This window comes from Vanellus vanellus, assembly GCF_965231255.1.
Source record: "Vanellus vanellus genome assembly, chromosome: 2".
NCBI classification, from domain to species: Eukaryota; Metazoa; Chordata; class Aves; order Charadriiformes; family Charadriidae; genus Vanellus; species Vanellus vanellus.
The window spans coordinates 111,809,937-111,833,724 of NC_138906.1; the positions used below are offsets into that span (position 1 = coordinate 111,809,937).

At 45.5% G+C, this 23,788-nt stretch overlaps 1 protein-coding gene across 3 annotated transcripts in view; it reads right to left on the reverse strand.

Moving 5' to 3' along the window:
* LDLRAD4 (low density lipoprotein receptor class A domain containing 4) overlaps positions 1-23,788 on the reverse strand; it is a 294,512-nt gene that overhangs the window by 8,703 nt on the left and 262,021 nt on the right. The window contains exons 1-2 of one of the 3 annotated variants that reach the window (XM_082479517.1): positions 10,676-10,785; positions 6,692-6,846 (exon numbers count right to left, since the gene is read on the reverse strand). In XM_082479517.1, coding sequence (XP_082335643.1) covers positions 6,692-6,796 — 105 coding nt within the window. In that variant the 5' untranslated portion in view covers positions 6,797-6,846; positions 10,676-10,785. Of the gene's footprint in view, positions 1-6,691; positions 6,847-9,988; positions 10,301-10,675; positions 10,786-23,788 lie in introns of those variants that run through there. The other 2 variants (XM_082479516.1, XM_082479515.1) reach the window with 2 other exon arrangements.

Below are 23,788 nucleotides of genomic sequence, written 5' to 3' on the forward strand. Positions count from 1 at the left end.
CTGAACATCAGCACATTGACAGATAGCAGGAAAGAAATTTACTGGAATAACAATTTTTAACTTGGGATAAACTGCAGGTAAAATTCATGGTCAGCAAGACAAATTCCTCAAGCTGTAATGAAGCAAAAGCATCCCTGTGCTAGTTTTAGCTGGGGTAGAGTTAATTTTCTTCATAGTAGCTAGTATGGCGCTATGCTTCGGATTTGTGCTGAACACAGGTATTGATATCACACTGCTTTAGTTACTGCTAAGCAGTGCTTACACAGAGTCAAGGCCTTTTCTGCCCCTCCTATCACCCCACCAGCAAGACAGCACAAGAAGTTGGGAGGACACAGGTGGGACAGTTGACCCCAACTGACCAAAGGGCTCTTCCATACCATATGGCACCACGCTCAGCAAATGAAGCTGAGGAAAGAAGGAAAGGAGGGGACATTTTGAGTTATGGCATTTGTCTTCCCAAGCAAACATTACACATGATGAAGCCCTGCTTTCCTGGCTGAACACCTGCCTGCCCATGGGAAGCAGTGACTTAATTCCTTATTTTACTTTGCTTGCGTGCACAGCTTTTGCTTTAAACTGTCTTGATCTTAACCCATGAGTTTTTCCTCACACTTCCACTTCTCTCCCCCATCCCATGGAGTAGGGGGGGGGGAAGGGGGAGATGAGATTGAGGGAGGGGCTGTGTGGTGCTTAGTTGCTGGCTGGGGTTAAATCACAGCAATCCCATATAATACAAAATTTTCCTTTTTTTTTTTTTTTTTTTTAAACTGACTTTTGCTGATTTTCAGTTTTTCTCCAGTTTTCAGTTTCTGAGAATTAGAACTTGGCCTGAAATTGCATTTCCTGAGAAGCAAAGTCGGTTTTTCACTTTCTGAAATGCATTACAGGTATTAATAAGGTCCCTCTTTTCCCTTCCATTAAACTCAGATGATTTTTTCAATATATATACACACACAAAAAAATAAGACACCTCCTCTGCAAATTAAGTGTCTCAGCTGGCAGCGTAGTTCCTGACTTTGGCCCTAGGTGGCAGGGATACATTACACCACACTAAAGCAGTGGCTTGCTCAAAATGCTCCAGGAAGGCAAAGGAGCTGGTTCCTCCCTGCCTTTTCCCGGGTGAGAAAGAGACCATCGCAACTCTGAAGATTCCAACATTTTCCCTGCCGAACACAAGCAAAGCAAAACTATTCCATTGTCCCCAAGAGAATGACAAGTATTCCAGCGGGATTGCTCTCCCCTTCAAAGCAGTGTTTCCCAAGGGCAGGAAAGGTTACAGTATCTGGCAGAGCAGTATGTGGTACCAAGGAGAAGTAATAGAGAGATAATTATGGAGAACGCCAAACCTCACACTTTGTAGTCTGCCTCCCTACACTTACAGCGATTAGTTCTGTTACTTAATACCTTAACACTTCAATTTCCCCAACTTCACAGCACTTTACCACTTTAAGTAATATTCATTTCGTCCAAGTGCAGGAAATAAGTACTATTATCCTTCCCCCTTTATTTGGGGATTAAGCAAGTTGCCCAAGGTGACACACCTTGAGTCAGGAGCAACCCGAAGCCGGCACTCCTTGCTTCTAAGTCCTATTTGCAGATTTCCTAGATAATCCTGCCCTTATTAAAGATGATATGACTTTATTGTGGCAGACTTCAAAGAGCAGCAGCCAGCGCACACTGTCCCTCCTGGCAGCACACCCCGAGGAGAAGCAGCAAACCCACGTCCCTCATGCAGATGGCAGGATAACTGTGCATGTCCAGCTCCTGCCTACTGATGCCTGGTGCAAAGGAAAAGGTTTGGCAAAGCACGGTGGTCTACAGCACTTGCTCTCTCTCCCAGCTATAGACTGGGTTCTTGCTCTCACTGGGATTTTCTTTCTTCTGCACATGTCAGTAAGAAAATGAGAGTGAGTGGGCCAAGGATGCCAGCAGGGAACAGAAGGAGTAATGCTAGCACTGATGGGGAAAAATTTAAAAAGCCAAGAGGCAACACTAACATCTGAAATCACCAGCAAATCCCTGCAGTCGTCATTATTGAGTATTTTCCATCACCCTCCTGATGCTTCCCTTTTATTCTGAAATAGCTGTTCCAAGGAGGAAGATAGTATTTTTACAGCTGTGCTCCTGGAGCTTGGCATTTGAGATTAGCATTATCAATGCAGGTCCTAATGCAAGCTGACTTGCCCCAGCAGTGATGCTGCCCTTGGTGCTGAGAGGCAGGCACTGGTCGGGGTGAGCATCTTGTGTGATGGATGCAGGGACTCTGCTGCCAGGAGTGGGCCTGGGGCAGTCAAAGTGTTCACTACTCCTTCAACATCCACTTTATAAGAGAAAAATATGCAAAGACAGAAGCCACCAGGATGGGGAGAAGGAACCAATTTAGGAATATCAGAAGCTCATTAAGTACCTCCCTGTAAGTCACTTAGTTAATCTCTTGTCCCTCAACATCTCCCTGGAAATCACTGGTGATGACACTAAGAGTTAATCATCAGAAAGCAAGATTTATCTTGGTTTTATCCCAGCAAACAGCAGAGTGCTGTAGCAGCTGCTCAGCCGCAGCTACCTACATTCCAACAGGATAGGTTTGGTTACCAGCAATGCTGCTCTCCCAACACAACATCAGTCCTCCCAAGCCAGCAACGCTGCAACATGCACCTCCCCTGGGACAGATGCACATACTCTGTGCATGGATGTGCCTTTCCAAGGCTGCCACATGGTCTTCCCCAGAACCCCCCAGCACCACCGGATACATCAATCACTCCCCATGGGAGTGGTTGTGTCATCCTTGTGAAGTGGCCTTGGCCATGCTCCTGGTATACTCTACACCCTAAAGCCTGTGCATCCTGCTCAGATGCTCAGCAAACCTTGGCTGGCTCCCGGCTGTGAAGCCAAACACTGCTGATGGATCAGCCAGCAGAGGGAAATGTTCAATATATTACCCATCATGATAGGGACACCGTTCAGTACCATGCACATTCACTTCAGATTGCCACTCATGCCAACACAGTTCTCATTCAACAGTGTTCCACCTCTTGCAGTTATGACCTCAAAACTCATTTCTGGTAATGTTAAAACAAGCTTTGAATGTTTTTAGGTCCGTGCTAGGAGAGGGCAGGGCTTGCCACAGGAGGGCAGGCAGCAGCATCCTCAGCAGCACTGCTGCAGAAGCATCCAGTACTCAAAGGTTGTCCTGCCCCTGCTGTGGACCTGTTTAAGGCCTCAGCACACTAACCAAGGTGATAAAACAAACAAAGACCAGGAGAAAAATTGGAAGATGAGACTCCAGAGGGGAAAAAAAAAAAAAAGGGGGGGGGGGGGGAGGCAGACAAGAAAAAAGATGAACTAGTGGTCACACAGGAAAGCATATTTACAAAACAAGAACATAACAAGTACTTTTCAGCATGTACTTGTCAAAGAGCAACTGTTGGTTTTTCTGTTTTGGGGTTTGGTTGGTTTGGGTTTTGGGTTTTTTTTTTTTTGGTTTTTTTTTTTGGTTTTTTTTTCTCTCCTCTTCTCCTGGATTGGCCCCTTTTCTGCCCCTCAAGCTTTACCAACACTTGTGATTCCAGTGATATTTCATCTTCTTTTTAATACTCTAATTTCTGGACTTGAAAGACAGTAAGAAATTCAACTTCCAGGCCTTTTTTTTTTTTTTTTTCTTTCTTTCTTATCATGAAGGAAGTTCAGCTATTCAGAGAAAGAAGAAACCCACAAATACCTTTTATTTCATTATTTTGGAGGCCTGACCCCATGAGTTTTACAGGTGTGAAGTTGTCAATAAAGGCAGTAGATAGACTCTCTGTTCATTTATATTACACTTTCTAGAAGAACCAGAATAAGAGAGATAATCTGTTCAATAGTTGGTCTTTATGGGGCCAGAAATCTGTGCAATTCAGCCACAGCTCAGCTGTTGGAAAGTATGATTATCTAGAAACAGGACAAGCTTGAAGAAAAGGAAAACTGAAGGTAACTAAAGGACAAAAAAAGGCCCATCTGATTAGGAAAGGCATGATTCTGCATTTTGGTACACCTCTGCTACCTCCGTTATGTGAGGGGGGGGTCACTTCATAGTTCATTACAGGAACTAGCCAATTTATTTGCTTTACCATATTCTTCTAAAAAATACTGCTGAACTTCCTCTATTTCCATTCACTATTTCTCCACCAACAGAAGGCCTGAGTCAGAATGATATTTTCATCAAACATTAGGAGTTAATAAACATGCAAGTCTGTTTTCAGAGTCTATGGTTTATATACCATAAAAAAACCCCAAAACATTCTTTTGGAAGAAAACCCACTTATCGATAGCACTTGCATACAAAACAAGGCCTGCCTTGATTAAAAATAAGTTTTTTTGAAAGTATAATCTAACCTGGATCTTACTGCTCACACCTTGTACAACTCACTCCGCTGTGGACAATGAGGACATACTGGTTGTTTCCAGATTCACATCACAGAGCAAATGCTTTAGTTTCCCACCCCTCATGCACCGCACACTGATTTTAAGGTTTGCGCTGCAACTGGCATGCAACCAGCTCCTATCAGAACTTCCTTCTAACACTTGAGACAAAGGAAAATTTAAACTTATCTGACATCTGACCTCAGGGACCTCCGTAAGTCCCATTTTCTGCAAGTATGACCTTCTTTATAGAACAGCTTCAGCTTATCAGAAATGCAGATGAGTAATAGTGATGATAAACCTATACCAGAGAGTTTTCAGAAGAATTTGTAACCAGTTCTTACCAACCAATCACCAATCCGCATGAAGTGCTCACTTGACTATGATTATCATTACTTAGAAGGGTGCTATCAAATTGAAACTGAGTCAGTGTTTTAAAAATTATTTAAGAGCAGTTCTGGATACTAAAGCAGCTCCCAAGTGCCCACTGCAAAACTGCGTGTTCTTCTTCACAAGAAGGTGGTGTTTCCTCCCTCACATCCAAGAGAAAAGGCACCACTCGTTCTGATAACAGGCAATACTAACGAACCATACAAAGGAAATAATGGGTTACTTCACGCGTTTGACAGCTTACTGCAGTTTTAAAAGATTTGTGAAGATGAAAATGCATTTCCTTTATGTCAAATTATTTCATTTTAGGTACTTGGAGCAATTATAGCTAACATTTTTTCAGACAGAAGTGTGGTTCTTTAATTACAGTGTCCATTTCAAAGTAACACTCAAATTAATCTAGCCAATTTTTTCAGTCCTGAAGTCCATAAGGTTAAGGTTTGACAAGTTCCAGTATCATCTGTCACCAAATTAGAGCTAGATATTCCTGTGCTACTGAAGTGCTAGGGAATGAGGCAACCTCCCTTTGAGGGGACAGCTCCTTCCTCCCCACAGAGCCTCCAAGGTAAGAGCTATTCACCCTAGCAAAAGGGGTGCAGGAGATGTACTAAGCAAGAGCTTTGGGGAACCCCACATTCTTTGCATTTTACAAATGGCTTTCAGAAAGGAGCTGCCAATTGCCAGGATTGCCAGGGTGCAGCTCTGCAGCAGCCACTTAGGTCCAGCCCTAGCTGCAGCATCCCTGCCCAAGCACTTTGCTCACTGATCTGTCTGAAATCTAACTGTGGAAACAACAACAACGAAAAAAAAGCAATTAGCGTTCAGCCAGATGAGCCCTCTGAGGCCTCTCACTACGACCTTGGCAGCTCCCTAAGGAATACAAAGAAGGAGGAAAAAAAGGACTGGGATGGAAAGAAAGGTGAGACTGTGGACTTATATCAGTTGTAAACCATTATGGCACTGCACCTTCCAGCTACAAATAGACAATTATTTTTTTTTTTGACAGTGAAAGGAAGCTGTGAATCCAACGTTATTGCCAGGAATTCAACGTATTAAAATGCTACCCTTGCAAATGGCCCCTTGGCTACCACAGCCAGCAAAGAGACCAAGGGCACCATCCCAAGGACATCAAAAAGCATATCAGAACTTTTTCCAGCAACATCACAGGATACTTTGTGGCTTGGGGGGCAATGTTGCAAAGTCAGGGAGCCCCTGTGGTGACACCTCACAAGGGAGCAGTGCATCCCACCCAGCAAACTCCTGGCTCACAAGGCAAGTTAGGTGCCCACTTACTGTCAGGTTGACTAAAGACAGCCTTAACAAGTCTCAATTGAGATTTGGTCTTAAGCCTTTGGCTCTGTAACAACAGATCTGAACCACTCCAGGTCCTTGGAGAGATCATTTTCCTAGTGTTTTCTTGCTGTTTGAGTGAAACAAACATTACATTTTCCTGGGCCAGTGTTTTGGATCAAGCAAACAGTTACAGCAGCTTCACAAGACAGTAATAGTGATAAGACTCCAGAATATTCGTAAATATATGGAAAGTCACAACAATGTGCATTTCAAATCTTTGTACCCCAGGTGATCGCCATTCATTCCCCCTCCACTCCCCTTCGAATTACAGCAGCAGCAAACAGGATGTCATATGTGAACCTTAAAATGCAAAATAAAAACAGGGTACACAAAATATAGCAGGGTCTAAAAATAATAATTTAAATTTATGTTCTGATTTTTTTTCCTACTAACAAATATAGCCTCAACAAAAGGCCTAACTATATGGAGTATTAAAAATGACATCAGAAGTTTTTCCAACAGTTGCCTGTACCAGAGCTCCTCAGGATGCTTTGCTGCAGACCCATACAGCATAATGGGAAAGAATTTGGTGCAGTGGGCTCATACTCACCGTCTGCAAAGTTTCTTCCTGTCTTCTGCTTTGGCTCTGTCGGTTGATAAAGGAGCGTGTCGAGAGTTTGTAATGGTTCAACAAGCAGATGATCACTACCACCATAACAGTTATAACCACAATTATAATGATGATTTGAACAAATTCCAGTTCAGCTAAAACAAAGACAAAAAAAAAAAAAGAAGAAAATATGTCAATCCCACACAGAATGTTATCCATCAAAGCAATAATCTGAAAAACCTTCAGTATTTCCATGAAGACTGATCTGGACAAAGATGTTCACTGCTGTCCATTTTGCAAAGTTTTGCATAAAAAACTGTGTTCTAAAAAGTATCGGCAGTGCCGATCAATTGATATGAGTGACTGCAGGTCAAATCTAAAACTTTTTGGCAATCTTTCTCTACAGCCTTCACAGTTAATAAACTCTTCAGCATAAACACCACGGCAAGCCTTTTGGATAATAGAAAAACTTCACTGGGGTGGGGCAGGGGGGAAGCACCAAACCAAACCCACACCCAAAACCCACCCTACATTAATAGCCACCTGCAATGCCAAAAGAGTCCAGAGGGCTCCATAAGCTTCAAAGCAGAGGCCATGGAGAGAGGAATCAGAACAATGTATCTAGTAAACCATCCTTAATTTTTTTTTTTTTAAATCAGCTGAATAGCACAAAAGCTACCTAAATCAAGTGGAAAACAAACTTTTTTCCCCCTATTGAATCTACATGCAATACCTTTTTCAATTACTTACTTCTCTCCAACTAGTGTAAAATAAACTTTTCTAGGACATTCCCATTCAGGTAAAAATCTAAAAAGAGATCTGGTACTCTAAAACAAGATATGTTCCACTATGGTTAAAAATGAAACTGGGGCCCTGGCTGTTGCAAGGGATACAATTACAATGAACTCCATCAGAGCCCATCATCTTATCTGAAGCCCTGCCTATACCACAAATATTAAGTATATTTAGAAATGAGTCACTCTTGCACCCTTTCGGCTATACTGGAGCAGCAAGGATGAGCAACGTAAGGGGAGAAATTGCCCTTTGGAGTTACGTGGTTGCTGATATTTCTATGGAAACTGCATTGCTCACAGGGGATGCTCTCATCTTGAAAGACAACTCCAGTTAAAGGGAGGTGGTCTTTGGTTGCTAGCCTTGTAGAAAAAGCAAAGTAGTGCAAGTTGCTCAATTTCAGCACCTTCCAAAAATGGCACTACTTTTGGGTGCCAAAACATGAATTTTGGGCAGCCAATAATGCATTTATTTTGAAAAAAAAAAAAAAACAACACAAAAGCCAATGGGAAAGAAAGATAACAAAATATAAAAGCGATCAGACAAAGCAAACACCGGAGAGAACAAGCTTCGCCCCCACCACCACCACCTCATCTCTTTCATTTGTAGTCATCCTCCTTCTGTGTAACAGCAGTACATTTATGCAAACACAACACAGCCATGAAGCTGAGCTAGAAAAATTCTGTTCACACAAAATCTGAAACATCCTGTGGTGGAACTATAGGAAACCTAAGGCTGTTTCATTACTCTAAGATCTCGTGCGAACAAAGTACAGGAGCTGTGAGTGCAGTGGTGTCCGGCAGAGGCTGACGCAGAGGTCCAGCTGTTTGCCACAAGTTACCAGTGGGAACAGGCATGCCACCATCTAAGTGCTGAGGTACTGCGATGGCTTCAGTAGAAGTCACTAATCTTATTTAAGGGTAAGGCAAGAGTAAAGGGCAACAATACATCTATAACTTAATTTCTCTTTGCTGTCAAGCACCATCCACTCATCATTAAGACCACCAACATTTTCAGAAAGTTTGGTTAGTCAGTGCTTTGCTCCGCTTTGACTATCAATCCCACATGCAGCTATCTTTTTTTTTCCCCCCTCTCTTGAGTCATTGGAAGCTAACAATGTCAGCACCAAAAGATCAAAAAGCAGGAAGCATAGAATTAATTAAAAAACAAATCCACCAAAACCATGCTTAAGTCAATTTTTCTTGGCTCAGAATAAAGACTTGACACAGTTGACAACCACAGAATGTGAATTGAAGCAGTTACTAAGTATCACAGGATTTCTTTACCCAAAACTTTTTTTTTGGGGGGGGGTGGGGGGGGAGGGGGGGGTGGGGGTGTCCATGTAATACTTTAGACTGGAAATTGAGAGACTGTTGCTAAAGGGCAACATGCAAAACAAGTAATGTTGATTTAGGTTTTCCTAGAATGCAAAGATCACTGGGATGACATGTTACTTCTCCATCTGCCAAGGGCAGAATCTTCTGAATTTACCAAGGCCCCAGTGTTTCAGTGGCAGGAGACAGTACCTCTCATTTAGAAATAAAGGATTGAGACTGCGTGAATTTCCCCTGTGGGGGAACCAGGGGATCATTTCTAAATATTTGACTAAAACATGGTGATACAATTAAAAAAAAAAAAAAAAGAAAAATCACAGTACACAGGTGTAAGCACACAGGATTTTCCAAGTCCAGCTTTACATCACAAATGCTAAAATGCAACAAAACACCCTATCAATGTTCAAGAGGATTTCCTTGCTGGGAAGTGGAGGAGAAGGAATGGGGAAGGTGATTTTTAATCCCTTCTTCCTCATGACTGACTCTCCTGCTACTCATTAGGTTATTAACAGGAAAAAGGACACAGACAAGAGGGGCAGCAGTCTCTATTTACCGGCGCTGCTCAGTGCAACTCCAACAGTTTTCAGCGGCTGCAGAGAGGCTCTGGGTGACTCCAGCCCCACTCCCACCCGCTGCCCCACACCTGCCGGGGGCACAAAGGGCCCTCGCTGCCACACCACCGCCACCTTCCCGACCGGCATCTCCTCCTGCCCACTTTTCCTATAAATTAGCTGGGAGAGAGACTGGGGGCAGCTTCAGGAAGAGAAGCGGTTATGTTTTTACCTCCCCCAGTCTCTCTGTCGTGCTCACACAGACGTGTTTCTTCACCCGCAAGAAATAATATCTATAATACAGTCTCTCCCAGGAGAATATTTTTCATGGTAAACACACAACACGAAAAAGGCAATTATACATTGAATGAAAACACCTTCACAGAAGAGTATTAAAAAAAAAAAAAAAAAGAGATAATTCATAACCCTATCCACAATCACATAAGCAAAAGCCTCTGAACCATCACCCTCACCCCCGCCTCTGCAGACAGCCTCTGCCCGGCCAGGAAAGCCCCCGAGCGGGCTGGGCTTTAACCCGGGTTTCCCCCCGGTCCCCCGGGGATGGAGCTCGCTCGCAGCCGCCCCGCCCGCGCCGACACACCGGGGGAAGGATCAGGTACCTCTTTCCAACAACAGGTCTTTTAACCGCGCATCCTTCACCGCTGTCCTGTTAAGCCGCTCACTGGACATGCTCGCCGACGGCGGACGAGGGGCGGGGGGGCTCAAGCCGCTCCGCCAGCCCCCGCGGCGGGCACCGCATCGCCGGCAGCCGCGGGCTCCATCCAGCGAGGGGGGGGACACCGTCCTCGGGGCTGCCCGCTCACTGACTGACAATCAGTCTGCCCGCCCGTCCCTCTCCACAGCCCCGGCGCTCAGACCGCAGCCGCTACCAGCTGCTGCCGCCGCCGGGGAACGGGAGGGGACGGGACGGGCCGGTACCAGCCGCTCCCGGCTTCCCCCCCCGCCGCCGCCGCCACCGCCACCACCTCCTCCTCCTCCTCCTCTCCTCCCCCGCTTCCCCTCCTGTGTCCACAGCCGCGCGCGTGGGCGCGGGCACGAGAGACGCCTCAGGACTCCTGACGGCGGGGTCCCGCCAGGCGCCGTCTAGAGCAAAAATGATTAAAAAAAACCAAAAAAAAACCAAAAAACAAACAAAAAAAAAACCCACAAATCCAGCAAGAGAAGGAAGGAAAAAAAAAAAAGGGGGGGGGTAAGGAACCCCCCCCCCGCTCCTCCCCAAGCCCCGCCGCGGGGCCTTGGAGGGCTACAGGGAGGGAGGGAGGAAGGGAGGAAGGTGCGTAGCTTACCCGCGCCGCCGCCCCGCCGCTCTTTAAGCCCGGCCCGGCCCGGCGGGCGCTCGGGGCGCCCCGGCTCTTCCGCCTGTCCCGGCCCCCGTCGCGCATGCGCCTGCGCCGCCGCCGCCAACGGCCCCGCCTCGCCCGGCCCCGCCCCCCTCGCACGTGCCCGCGCCCGCGCCACGCCCCCAAGGAGCCGCCGGAGGCGGGGGGCGGGGGCGGGGGGAATCAAACCACCTTCCCCAGTTCTTTACCGATCCCGACTCCGGCGGACGGGTTCCCGCGGCCCGGCCCGGACTCACAGCGGCGGCCGGTAGCAGGGACCCGAAGGCTGCCCCCGCCTCCGTCCCCGCACGGCCCCACCGGGGTCCCTCGCGACGGCAGGAAGCCCCGTTAGCACCATGTCCCTCCTTAGCGCTATGTCCCTCGACCCCCGGGATGCTCCTCCTCACCGCCTTCACCGGCATAGCCGAGCCCTCCTCCCGTTCCCTGTTACTTCTCCGGATCGTGGCAGCATCCCCAAAGCACCGGGTAACACCGGTGCCACGTCTAAGTGAGCCGGAGAAGAGAGATCACCCTCCGGTCCGTGCCTGGCCAGGTCCCGGGAGCCGCTGGAGGCGCGGAGCCGGGTCGCAGCGCTGGCGGGGCTCCACGTCCCGCTCCCAGCCCGGCACAGCCCCAGGCCAGCACCGCTCCCCGTCACAGCACGGCCACAGCCACCCAAACCTCCACCCCCTCGGACACGCTCTGGGGCTGACCGTGGAGACGGACCCGCTGCTCCCCCGCGCCTGTCAGAGCTGCGAACCCCACGGACCGGTCCCCCAGAAAAAAAGGATCCCTTGACTCAAAGTCAAGGAGCGAAAGCCAGGCGGGGAAGGAGGGTGAGAGGAGTGAGCCTGCTTGCGGTCACCCGTCAAGCTGGCACTAGGAAGAGACCAGGGGTGTAAAATTCTAGGGAGACACATCCTGATTTTATCTCTCTCTCTCTCTCTAAATCTTTATCTATCTACACTGCACACAGCAGGGCCCTCTGGTTTGGTTACAGGCTACCCCCACTGTCTGGATTCATTAAGCCATTGTCGATGTTTAGCTCAAAATTGCAAGGTCTAAGGCCCCAGTCCAAACAGTACTGGCAAGCTGGGGGGCAGTGACTGTGTACCATAAATAAATACGCTTTGAGAGTTCCCAGAAGAGCAGAATGAGTTTAAAGTGTATATTGCTGGAATACTTTTGTGAATACTGAGTATGAACCAACTACAGTGCCATTACCAGTAGTGAGAAATAACTGAGTGCAGATAGCAGGTGTGGAGCACCTTCAAAACTACAATCTTATCACCCCTAGACTACTTTGAAAACAATTAATTAACAAGACCGGCCTTTTATACATGACTGTTGTACACCCATTCTGTTTGTACAGAGTTACTGCTGAGGCTGATTATCTTCCTGTTGCAAATTCTCCATTCTCAAGGCTTTAGGACTGAAGTGTAAAAACAAAGTTTCTGAGCCAAAGACTGACCCACATACATCATTCCCAAACCTCATGTTTAGAATGAGAAGTTGGCTTCAGATAAGCGTAGTTTAAAGACTATAAGCAGAAAACAAAGGAAAGTGAATATATTAGTATTAACGCTGCTCCTTTACTTTGCTCTACTACAACTGAAGGAATAAGCCTGGATGTTTAGAGTCTTTTCGGTCCCTGAAGGGCGCTAACCTACAGTGTAAAATAATTGGTTTGGCAAGACTGGGGATTCAGCACATAGACTGATGCATTACACACTCTCTAGCTCACTACTTCCCTAGCCACCAAAATTTGTTTAATATTATTGTACAAGTGCAGGCACAGCGACAGCAAAATGGTTACAGACTGCTGTAGCCATAAGCAACACACCTGATAAGCATCCTCAAGAACATCCTCAGAACAATATTTGGCTCATTACCCAGTTATTAAGAATTTATCGAGTTTTTAATGTGAATCGAGCCCTTTGGGGGCTGAACAATTGCACAGCAAGTGCCAGACAGCCCATAAAAGCTGCTCTGTCACCAAGGACGAGGGACCAGCTTCCTTCAAAAATTCCCCTCCCAGAAGCAGGTTCCACTGCAACCTCCAAGCAGGACGGCTGCTCTGGTGACGGGGCTGAAGCTCCCTAGGCAGGCTTTGGCACACCAAGTCGCAATGCTCCTCTACAAGCCACTACCTGTCTAGCATATTAATGATAAAGCCAAGGGCTAGTTAAACTTGGTAACATCTAGGTGAAATTTTATAAAGGACGTGTTTACTGATCTGTCTCCTCAGTCTTTACTGAGAACACAAAAAACTCATTCCGGAACCCACAAGAACAAAACCTGATTTTGTGTTTTACTAATAGTAAAGGTGTTAATCTCTTAAGTCTAAGAAAACACAGTCATGCTTTGGTGACCAAAACTGGACAGATGCTGCTTTCTCAATATGACTTTCACATTTCCACTACTTGCCCCTTTTTTACTCTGCTTCTCTAAAGACATTACTGACTGTGGGCAGGATCTCGGCCCGCCCTTACTCTGAAGAGAAAAACCACAGTCTTGAAACTGGAAAATAAGGGGGCGTTTCCTCCCGCCTGCAGTCAGCCCCTTGGGGTCACTCACCTGGGGAATCTGGACAGCGAGGGGGTGCAGAGGTGCTTCCCCCTCCCTGCGCTGTGATATGGCTTGGAGCCACACGTGTACCTTCAGCCCAGAATACCATCTGAGACGGGCATAAATCTACAACCATTAACACTTCACACCGGGCCACATGTCCTTATGTGCCTCTTCCAGGTGGCACCAGGACAATGCTTCATGGTCAAAGCCATGTCAAGGCAACATGTGCCTGTTGTGGGGGAGCCGTGCTTTCAGCCCCCCCAGCCAGCCAGGCTGGGAAGCCCACACAGCAGCCCCACAGGTCTTCAGGACTACCTGGATAGAATCATAGAATAGTTTGGGTTGGAAGGGACCTTTAAAGGTCATCTAGTCCAACCCCCCTGCAATGAGCAGGGACATCTTCAACTAGACCAGGTTGCTCAGAGCCCCGTCCAACCTGAACTTTAATGTTTCCAGGGATGGCACTTCTACCACCTCTCTGGGCAACCTGTGCCAGTGTCTCACCAGTCTCATTGTAAAAAATTTCTTCTTTATATCTAGTCTAAATCTACTTCTTTTCATTTAAAGCCATTACCCCTTGTCCTATTGCAACAGGCCCTGCTAAAAAGTTTGTCTCCATCTTTCTTATATATTTCTTATATTTTTAAGTATTGGAAGGCCGCGATAAGGTCTTCCCGGAGCCTTCTCTTCTCCAGGATGAACAATCCCAACTCTCTCAGCCTGTCTTCATAGGAGAGGTGCTCCAGCACTCTCATCATCTTTGTGGCCCTCCTCTGGACCCACTCCAACAGGTCCGCGTCTTCCCTGTGCTGAGGGCTCCAGAGCTGGACACAGTACTCCAGGTAGGGTCTCACCAGTGTGGAGTTAGAGGGGTAGAATCACCTCCCTCAACCTGCTGGCCACGCTTCTCTTGATAATCTCTGCAATCCCAGCCCAGTCAGGCTGGCAGCCATGGGCACACAGCCCCGGCTCCTTCCTGCTGCCCATCCTGTGCTGGCCCCAGAGCACATGTGGACGGCGACACAGCTGAGGCACAGAAGAGCCAGACAAGGTCTCTGCTCACAGGGGAAGAAGTCAAATTGCTTGCTCGGTGAATGCTGATGCCAACGCAAAGGAGGAGGTGGCAAATGGTCAGTAAGGGACAGAGGAGACCAGGACCATCCCGTTTTGGGTAAGGGCTACAACTTGGAGGGGCTTCAAGCGACCACAGATGCACCCACCAAATGCCCCACGCCCCCACTTCTCAAACTGCTACCTCCTGGGGTAAATTTTCACCTTTGTGGTTAAATCTGGAGTTTATAGGTTGTCAGAAAAAGATACTAAAGAATAGCACCACCCCAAGGAAAGGAAAAGTGCTTTTCTCATTGGCAGTGAATTCAAGTAACTTGTTTGCCAGCAGGTGCGTATCTAGATGTATTATGTTGTGTTTATTGTGATTAGGTGCAAGGAACAAGCAGACGGGAGCAGTGTGGCAAGATTAGTGACACAAACTGAAAGAAGCAAGTTTGGTGGAGGGATTTAATGCCGAAGAGGACAGTGTTTAAGGCCTCTAAATTACCTCCCTGTTAAAGCTGTTCTTTACTCTGCATTAATAGGAAGGATTGTGACACTGATTTAGCTCTTTTTTTTTTTTTTTTTTTTTTTTAAATCACCCTTTGCAATCCTCAGTTAAAGAGCTGCCTCCCAGTCTTGTTTCCTAAAAAAACAAAGCAGTCCTCCATATGCATAGTTAGTTGCACAGCCTGCGCGGTCCATGTGCTGGCCACGCGTGCGGCGGTTTGTTTTCCTGTGCTGGAAGGAGGGTTCAATCTGGGACACTGAATTATACCATGCTGTTTTAAAAGTAATCACCGTTTCAGACCTGACTAGCCCTAGCTCTGTTTACACTGGTGAGTGAGAAAATATACTCATGAATTATCCCCACTGCAGTTCTATTAGTCCTCGCACGCCGGCTCGACATGGGCAATTTACAGTCGTCTCCTCCAGCAGGGTTAAATGGTACAGTGAGAATAATATGCTGGCCCTGTTTACTCTGGAGATTGCGCTGCTGGTAACTTCGATGCTCCCCCAACACTGCTGAAAAACAGGTACAGAATTTCCAAGTGCTGATGCATAAGGAATGAGAAACTCTGGGGCAGGGAAAGGCAGCTCCAAATCTGAGGAGGATAATCAGCCCAGGCTACTCAGACCACGAAAATATCCCTAAAGGCACAAAGCAACCAGGTGGCCGAGAACCAAAATTTCACGCAGGTACCCGTTACGCTGAACTCTGTTTTACAGTGGCTTTCACTTATTTTAATCATTGACTAATTCAATCCTTCATTTAGTTCTATTAAAAACTCATGAACAAAATCAACTCCACTGAAAATACTGCAACCCCTTCCATCCTTCATTTTGATCACATCCCATAGCTTTTGTCTTATTTTGAGCTCAAATCTAATCAGTGGTTGTAAAAACAAGCTATTTACATAAAAGAAAAGGCAAGAATGGACCATTATTTTATTATTATTATTATTATTATTCCGTTGTTATTCAGAGTTCTCCCAGCAGTAACTGCAATTAGTACCTGGTACTGGACTCCATGGAGTCTCAGTGGTTGCACCATGACTACCCTGCCTAAGCTCCCCGTGGTTTCCAGGCAATTCCCAGCAAGTATAGGGAAGAATCATCCCTCATTATTAATATTCTTTTTCAGCCCATTCAAACCGTAGCTAGAAGAGATGCACTAAGGACCACATTAAAAAGCTGAGAGATCACATCATGCATTATCCTACCATAGGAACAGATGAAAGTTAAATGAGAGACAGAATTAGCATAGGTGCTAGGATCTATGCATATGCAAGAATCCACCTCCAACACAAAACTGAAAGCCCTGTTGTAGAAATATAGGTTGCTAAATAAGCTATTAGCAGTATTTTACACACAAAAAGGAACGTTCCTTCTTCCACTAAAGAACACTCTTCCGAGTTACAGAGAGTCTCTTGCCAGGTGGATTATTCACTCCATAAATCTCAATTCTCAACAAACTCCCTGGCAGCCAGGAAAAGAAAACAATAGGCACTTGACTGCAGATTAACAGACTATCGAGATATTTTAGTACTTTCCGACTGAGGTGTACTGAAAGACTTCAAAAAGCTGGACAGGGCAGAAACCTTTCAAAATCACAAGAAAACCCTGCAACCCTGCTTTAAATAAGAAACCTAAGGGCAAGACATAGAATGGAGATCAGAAGGGAAAGCAGAACCGGGATTACAATGAGGTACTAAAAATACAAGCAGAATGCGAAGAACTGTATTTTATTTCTGACATTAATATAATCAGCCAGTTTAGAGATACAAAGCCCTGTCTCACTGATGGTGCTGTCTCGTACCTGAAAGTAAAGGATGAAGAGAAGAACCTGGAAAAAGTATCCGAAGAGTTATGGGAGAGAAAGGCAATCAACATAATGCAAAATTTGAGGTCAGTGATGACATAAAAATAATGCTTTTAAAGAGCTACAATGCCAATATAAGCTAGTATTAACATTTAGAAGTGAGTAAGGGAAATACATCGCTACTAAAATGGATCTACAAGCAAAACAAAGGGATTTTCTTCGTTGTCTTCTATCCTACAGTTTTCTTATAATTTGTCTTGCAGCATTTACATACATGCTGTCTGCATGTGTAATAATAAGGGAAATTAACCCTGGATAACCCTATGCTGCAGCACGTTTACAGAAATTGCTCTAGAGAAAACAACTCCAGCAATAAAATGGGGGATGTTCAAACCATCGGAAATCAAGGGAGTCACAGACATGATAGGTCTGAAGGATGGGAAAATCTCTTTATGAGAACATGCCATTAAACATTACAATCAAGCATAAAATTGCTCTGCCACAGTATTTTGTTTTATTTGCATTGTTAAATTTCTCCTCCTAACAATAATGGATAGTTTACAGCACTAATGATTTATACAAAAGGAGCCGCGTAAAATGCATCCCAAATGGGCGGCTTCTTTCTTAAGAATTGTAGACTCAGTTTCCTTCAGCTTGATCGCAAATCAGTGACTCACACAAATTTCACATCTGCCTCAGGATACAATGGCGCAGCTTCTAACGAGGTTTCGTGATGGATTAAGTTCCTATAGTGCAAGAGAGGTGTAAAAACTTACGCTGCTTTAAGAAAGCACACTGCATTTCCACAAATTGCCAGGGTGCAAAAACTATAGATGCTTTGCCATTGACAACTGTTATTACTGAATCCTGTATGGCTCTTTTAGTAAGTTCATTACTTCTGGCTTCTGCAGCCCTGCTTAAAATAAAATACATTGTTTATATACAATTTGTGTGTGTCCATGCACACAAACACAAATTTTCCCCAATAAATCAAGGTAATTGATCTGGAGAAGGGGGACACAGATTAGGAGTATTTAAACTGGTCTGCAAAACACATGCACCTCACTTTGAATGCACCCCCAAAAGAGATGGGGACTGAGATTTTTGACATGCAAAATGATTTGGATTTGCTACAGTGTATAAACCACTTTATGATATAACAGAATATTTTATTCACAATCCCCAGCATTCCAAAAGTGTTAAGTCAGGCTCCCTCAAATCAGAAATCAGAAGAGTGCCATAAAGCAATGCTTTGGGATGCACTTTGATCACATCTTTCCAGTGTTTCTTTGACCTTTACGTCAAAATGAAGGTATTCATGAACTCCCTTGATTCCAGCAGCTTGAAGCATTAAGGAAACCACTTAAATTACAGTAAAATCTTGAGAACTGACAACACTGGGAATATGAATCAGAATCTGGTCAAGACTTCTTAGGCCAGCAAGAATGAGAATAACTGCAGATATAATGTATTTAGCTCACAGGGAAGCATCGGGAAGTTTCTAATGCGCTTCTTTTCTGACTAATGGCCTAAGTGAGTGTGTAGACAATAATCCTCACGTAGGAGATGTGAGGAGGAGACGGGAGAGAAAGTCCACAGAGAATGTCGGTCGTTGGATGCTTCCTGCAGTTCTTCCATAACCACTTATCGGGAGCCAGTTTTAACGCATCATCACAGACATTCCTCCGCAAGCAACAGAGCTTCTGCCGCTTCCTTCAGACTGGCAAAGGAGTAAGACTTCCCAAAAATACATCCGCTAGAAAAGAGGGAATTAAGCGGGCAAGCTCAGCCCTCAATGGGAATCGGATACCTCACTGCTGCTTGTGAAAAGCAGACCTCTGAGTAAACCACCAGCGAAATGACAACCACGTTGCAGAAGCTACCAGTCTATTTTTACCAAAGCAGAATATGTTATCTTTTCATTTTGTATAAAGGCAATAAAAATTCATAAGATTCATGCTCTGCATTTAAAGAGAAAAGCTTGGTAATACAGCATTCAGACCACATGGTTTTTAACATTACCATGAATGGTCTACATTCTTCAGTCTTTTGACATGTTCACAGGGATGGTGTTTACACTGACTCGTTCATAGTACATCATATCACATTTTAATGATTCAGTTCAGCTCTGACAAAAGGAAACATCTGCCATAATTTTTTCTTTCGTGAACTTTATCACAATTAAAAATCTGACGTTTCACCAGCCTGTGTGCCAACCGAGAAGCACGCCAAGTTCAGCACTTCCTGATACATACAAATGCGTGCAGCATGAACAGCTAGTACCAACAGCACCAAGCCATCACTGACTTGTCAGTTCCCACCACAAAAGAGAAAAAAGAAAAAAAGATCACAGTTTGTGGGCAATAATTTCATAATCTTGATCTGGTTTCCATATGACAGAGTGCAAGAGAGAGAAAGCAAAAAAAAAAAAAGAAAAAAGAAGAACGCTTCACAACTCTGTGTGATGACAACATAAGATTTCTATGTCTTGCCCTATTGCAGCCAGAAAAATATTAAAGCAGCATGTCAAAACTGGCAATAGCTTCTAAAAATTATTTCCAAACATCACTTGATGGACAGCACCCTAGCAACTCAATACAAAGCTTAAATCCGCATCTACTTTAAAAATGAGGCCAATCTCACCCAATGCAAGGACAGTATTCTTGTCTTCAGCAGAATTAATGGTACCTACAAACTCAAGCCACTTCTGAGACGCTGCACATATGATAGGAAGGCAGCTGGACCATTTACCATGAAGACCACCAACCTCTTGTACCCTGCATAAGGCTGGGGTAACTCTTGTACCTCTAGGCAGTTCCGATGACACTGTCATTTCAGGGTGGAAGCCAAGAGCCAGAAACAAAACCAGCAGCCCGATGATACAAGCAACGCAGTGCTGCTTCATATGTGGAGTAGCAGGGTCCCACTGCTCGGTGGGCCGTGATGTTACTGAGCCCAGGCAGTTGGGAGGGATGGATGTTTCTGACTAGACTCCAGGACAGAGCTGGGGTCTCGGTGAGGGTTGAGGGGTGCTTTCTAACACTGCTGCTCCATCCTTTTTTTTTTTTTTTCTCTACTACCAGCATAATACTGGATTGGGTAGGGTACAATCAAACTTGAAGTGTGTCATAGAAGGACTTCAGGGACTGAGAAAGAAAAATGACCCTGCATACAGAACATACAAGACTGCCCCAAATGTAAGGCATAGGAAGTGTTTAAGGAGATGTATGGTTTACTGGATATGAGATCAGACTGAGATTCAGCTTCTCTCCCCAGCTCTATCACAGACCTGCTAGTGACCTAAGAGAAGTCCCTTCAGCTCTCCTCGTCCATCCCCACTCCTCCACAGTGCACAGTCTCACTCACTGCAGTCTCCACACACCGCCTGATACCAGTACCAAATGAAATCTGTGCTGCTAAGCCACTTTTGAAGATGACATGTGAGCACCTAAATCCCAAAGGTGCATTTTCAAAGGGTGCCCTTTCAAGGAGCAAAAGGCCGGCCCCAAGCAGCTGCGATGGCATTTTCCTGTGTGCGACAGCAAAAACCAAAATTTGCCTGAAATCTCACCAGACACACAGGGAACTGACAGCTAATGTATCTTGCAGTTGGTTGGCTGGTATTTTTGGACAGGAGGCTGCATTTCAAACTACTTCATCCTATGTTCCCACTCTGTACGACTGTACATCTGACACTGTACTGACTCACTGGTAGCTTTTTTGTGTAGCCCACTAAGGAGATCCCATTACACCCCATTTGGCCAGGGCGAGGCTTTCTGGGTGAATCTCTTTGTTGGAGAGGAAGTTTTGAGAGCAAGATACTCATTTTCAGGGTGACAGAGAAACTGCGCGCTCCCACGCGTGCATGCTCACACAGAGCGGGGAAAGCACGTTCACTCCCTCTCACTTCTTTTCCACGTTACCCCGTTGGGGTAGCAAAACTACTGATGCTTCAAATTTGCCACGATCCTGATTTTTAATAAAAAACTGTGGTTTTCATTAGGATTAAGGTAAAGGGTTAAAACCAAATAAAACCAAGTCGATATGCAGCCTCCAGGGAGAGGGCTATGATTTTCGCCCAGGCAGAGGTCGCTGCCAAGCACAACACACCTTCCAGACTGCCCCCAGGCATGCGCAAGGCAGATGCAGCCTTCCAGAGAAGCAAAGGGCAGAGATGTCTCTCCATCCTCCCTTTCGGCCTGAGCTCAGGGGTCTCTGCCATACTTCTAATCCGCCGACTTTAAAGCCAAAGCTGCAGAGAATCGGCCTGAGCCAGGCAAGGGCTTTCCAATGCGGCTTTGTGATCCCCTGCCACCAGGACTACTTCATGCCCTCGTGCAACGATTCAAGAAACAGCCTTGACTGCTCACCCATTAACTGTGGGACGTGAGTCAGATTTGCAACGCTGGGAGACAGGCTATTTTTACCACACTTAGGATGTGCTGTCACAACGGTAAATCCCAGTTGCAGATTTACCAAAAGCGCTAAGGGGATTTGTCCGGGATTTCAGGACGCCCGGCATCCTGATCTGCATAGCAGCTCAGACCAGGCTTTTTGCCATTCAGAAGTCCCAGACAAACGACTCGTGAGAGTGCGCAGTTTGCCAGCGCAGTGCATATTCAGCGAGCGTGCGGGGTCTGGGATGCGTCTGACATCGGAAGCATGTGCTGGCCACCTGCACACGGTATCTCAGCCTCCCCCCCACCCCACTGCCCGCCAGACTTCACTGAGCACCTACGTGCACATGCACACTCCCTCTCCCATCCCCAATGCCCGGGAACGCCAGACCACGAGCACCAGGTGTATACAAACTCCCTGTGGCATGTGGCAAAGACGTGGCCGCACAGCCCCTGCCCTCGGGCAGGGCAGTATATAAAATCCCCGCACATCCCACACCACTCCTATTTCTGTAGCCTCAGCCAAGTGCAGCGCGCACTTGCAATTATCTCCCTCACGAAGGTTACACCCTACAGTAAGAGCTTTCTGGCCCACCTCTGTTCTCAGGGATCCGATCCCCTGGCTGTGACGGGTAGACAAAAGGGTCTCACAGGAGAAATCTCAGTGCATCCATCACTGACGGGTCACGGATGAAGTCTGAGAACTGTTGCTGTACGATACTAAGGATGGTGCGGCTGAGTTGCTGCTGACACCTTACGTGCCATATTTCCTGCCTTGGAAGCTGCATGTCATTGTATTAGCACATTTTTTCTAAGTTAATTCGAAAAGGCACACCCTTTCCAGCACTCAACCTGTTTTTTTCAGACACATCAAATAACTTTACCTTGCTGTCAATATAGCTGGTTTCTGTTCTACACACAGAAGATGGGAAGAAGGGAATTGCTCAAGCCAAGGTTGCGCATATAAGGAACATGAATCTGTCATACAACCCAAACTGGCTCTCAGCTTGAATCTATCCTTTTTTGGGGCAGACAGCTTAGACATTTTGAATTTAAAAGGACTCCGACATTTTTCCTTCATGACCTCTCTTATTTCTTTCTCTGAAAGCTCAGACTGGGACTTTTTGTTCATTGTAGGTGTCTTCTCAAAGCCAGCTTAAACCTGAACACCTCCAAAAATTTTCAGGAAGGTGGGTTTTTTTTGTTTTGTTTTGTTTGTTGTTGGGGTTTTTTTTTATTATTTTTAGAGGTAAGAGTGTGGTTCCCAGTGTTAAATTGCAAAATTTTGAGGGTCTGTTTTCCTGCTAAACAAAAAATGTTGCTTTTTTTTTTTTAGCACAGTGTGAATTTCTGTCGTATAAAGAACTGAGTCCCAGATTCCAAAATGCTCCTATTTTATCTTTTCTGCTATATTTCTAAAGTTAATACTTTACAATTCTGCCTGAAACTGAAGTAGTTTTAGTTTCTCTATTGCCTACACATTTTGTCATTTTTAACACGACAGTACTGTAACCCGTTTGTTTTCTCAGTGCATCTTTCAGCATCACTTGTACTTCACAGTGCAGATGTCTAATGCAGATCAAGGCAGGCGCTGCAGTATATTCTGTTCCAAAAGATATCCCCACCTCCTCATTTGTTTTGCAACATGGCTATCAAAGCATTAAATAAATAACATAATAGTTAGCATATATCCATTGTTTTGCATATTCTGAACAGTTTATAGATGTTACTTAATTCCTTCACGTGCTGCTCCTGTGAAACCTCTGTATCCCGCTGAGACAGAGGTGATCATTTTATATGAATTGCAGCTACAAAGGAAGCCAATAACTAAACTAAATAATCAGATCGGCAGCCCTTTCTCAATTTCTGAGGCCAGAATAAATTCCACTTACAATGAAGAAACAACAAAAAAAATTGCAGACCGCCTCCTGCAAACAAATGAAACATAGGCTAAACTTTGATCACAGTTTTTCCTCCGTAAGCCTCTAGCCCAAATCCGAAGCCTGAGTCCTCTCCCTTAAAGCTCACACCCAGAGGCACGGCTCACTGGTCAATGCAATCTTCAAAGTTTCCCATCTTGAACAATTTATTTTCAGGAACAAAGCCTGGAAAAGGTCCAAAACCCCCGTGTGGGTTGGCAGCAGCTCAGGATGCTGTCTAGGTGTGTCTGGCTTGCCCAACTAACAACTCTTTCCATTTCCTCCATTCAGAGCACACTTGAATTTCGCCGTACTGCAGCAAGCCTCCCATTAACTTCTCTTCCTTCATTTCAAAAAAGGCTACCAGTTTCTCCCACCAGATCCCCAGCTTTATGGGCTGTCAGACACTTTGGGTTTTAGCTTGTGGCTGAGAATTCGACAGTGAATGTACAGTTTAGGATTTACGGCTGGGAAAACAATTTCCTAAAATATCCATCTGAATGCAATGCAGAAATATGCCACATTATAACGGTGAGTATTCTTTCTCAAAATGGAAGTGTTAAACTCCAAGCACAGCTCTGTGCCTGAGATGAGCCAAGAAACTTCTGAAATGAGTAACAGACCTTGCTCAGCGCCCTGCGGGCAAAGCAGCCCCCTCCTTCCCTCTCCCCCCTCCAGGTAGCCCCAGCACAGTAAAGACTTGTTCCTCAGCTATTCTTTTAAGCCAAACTCCCCTCAGTACTGATACCAGGACAGTGGTTTCCCAGCTGCTACCTTCAAATTGTTGAATCCTGAAATGTGTCCCTCTGAAGGTTATTAA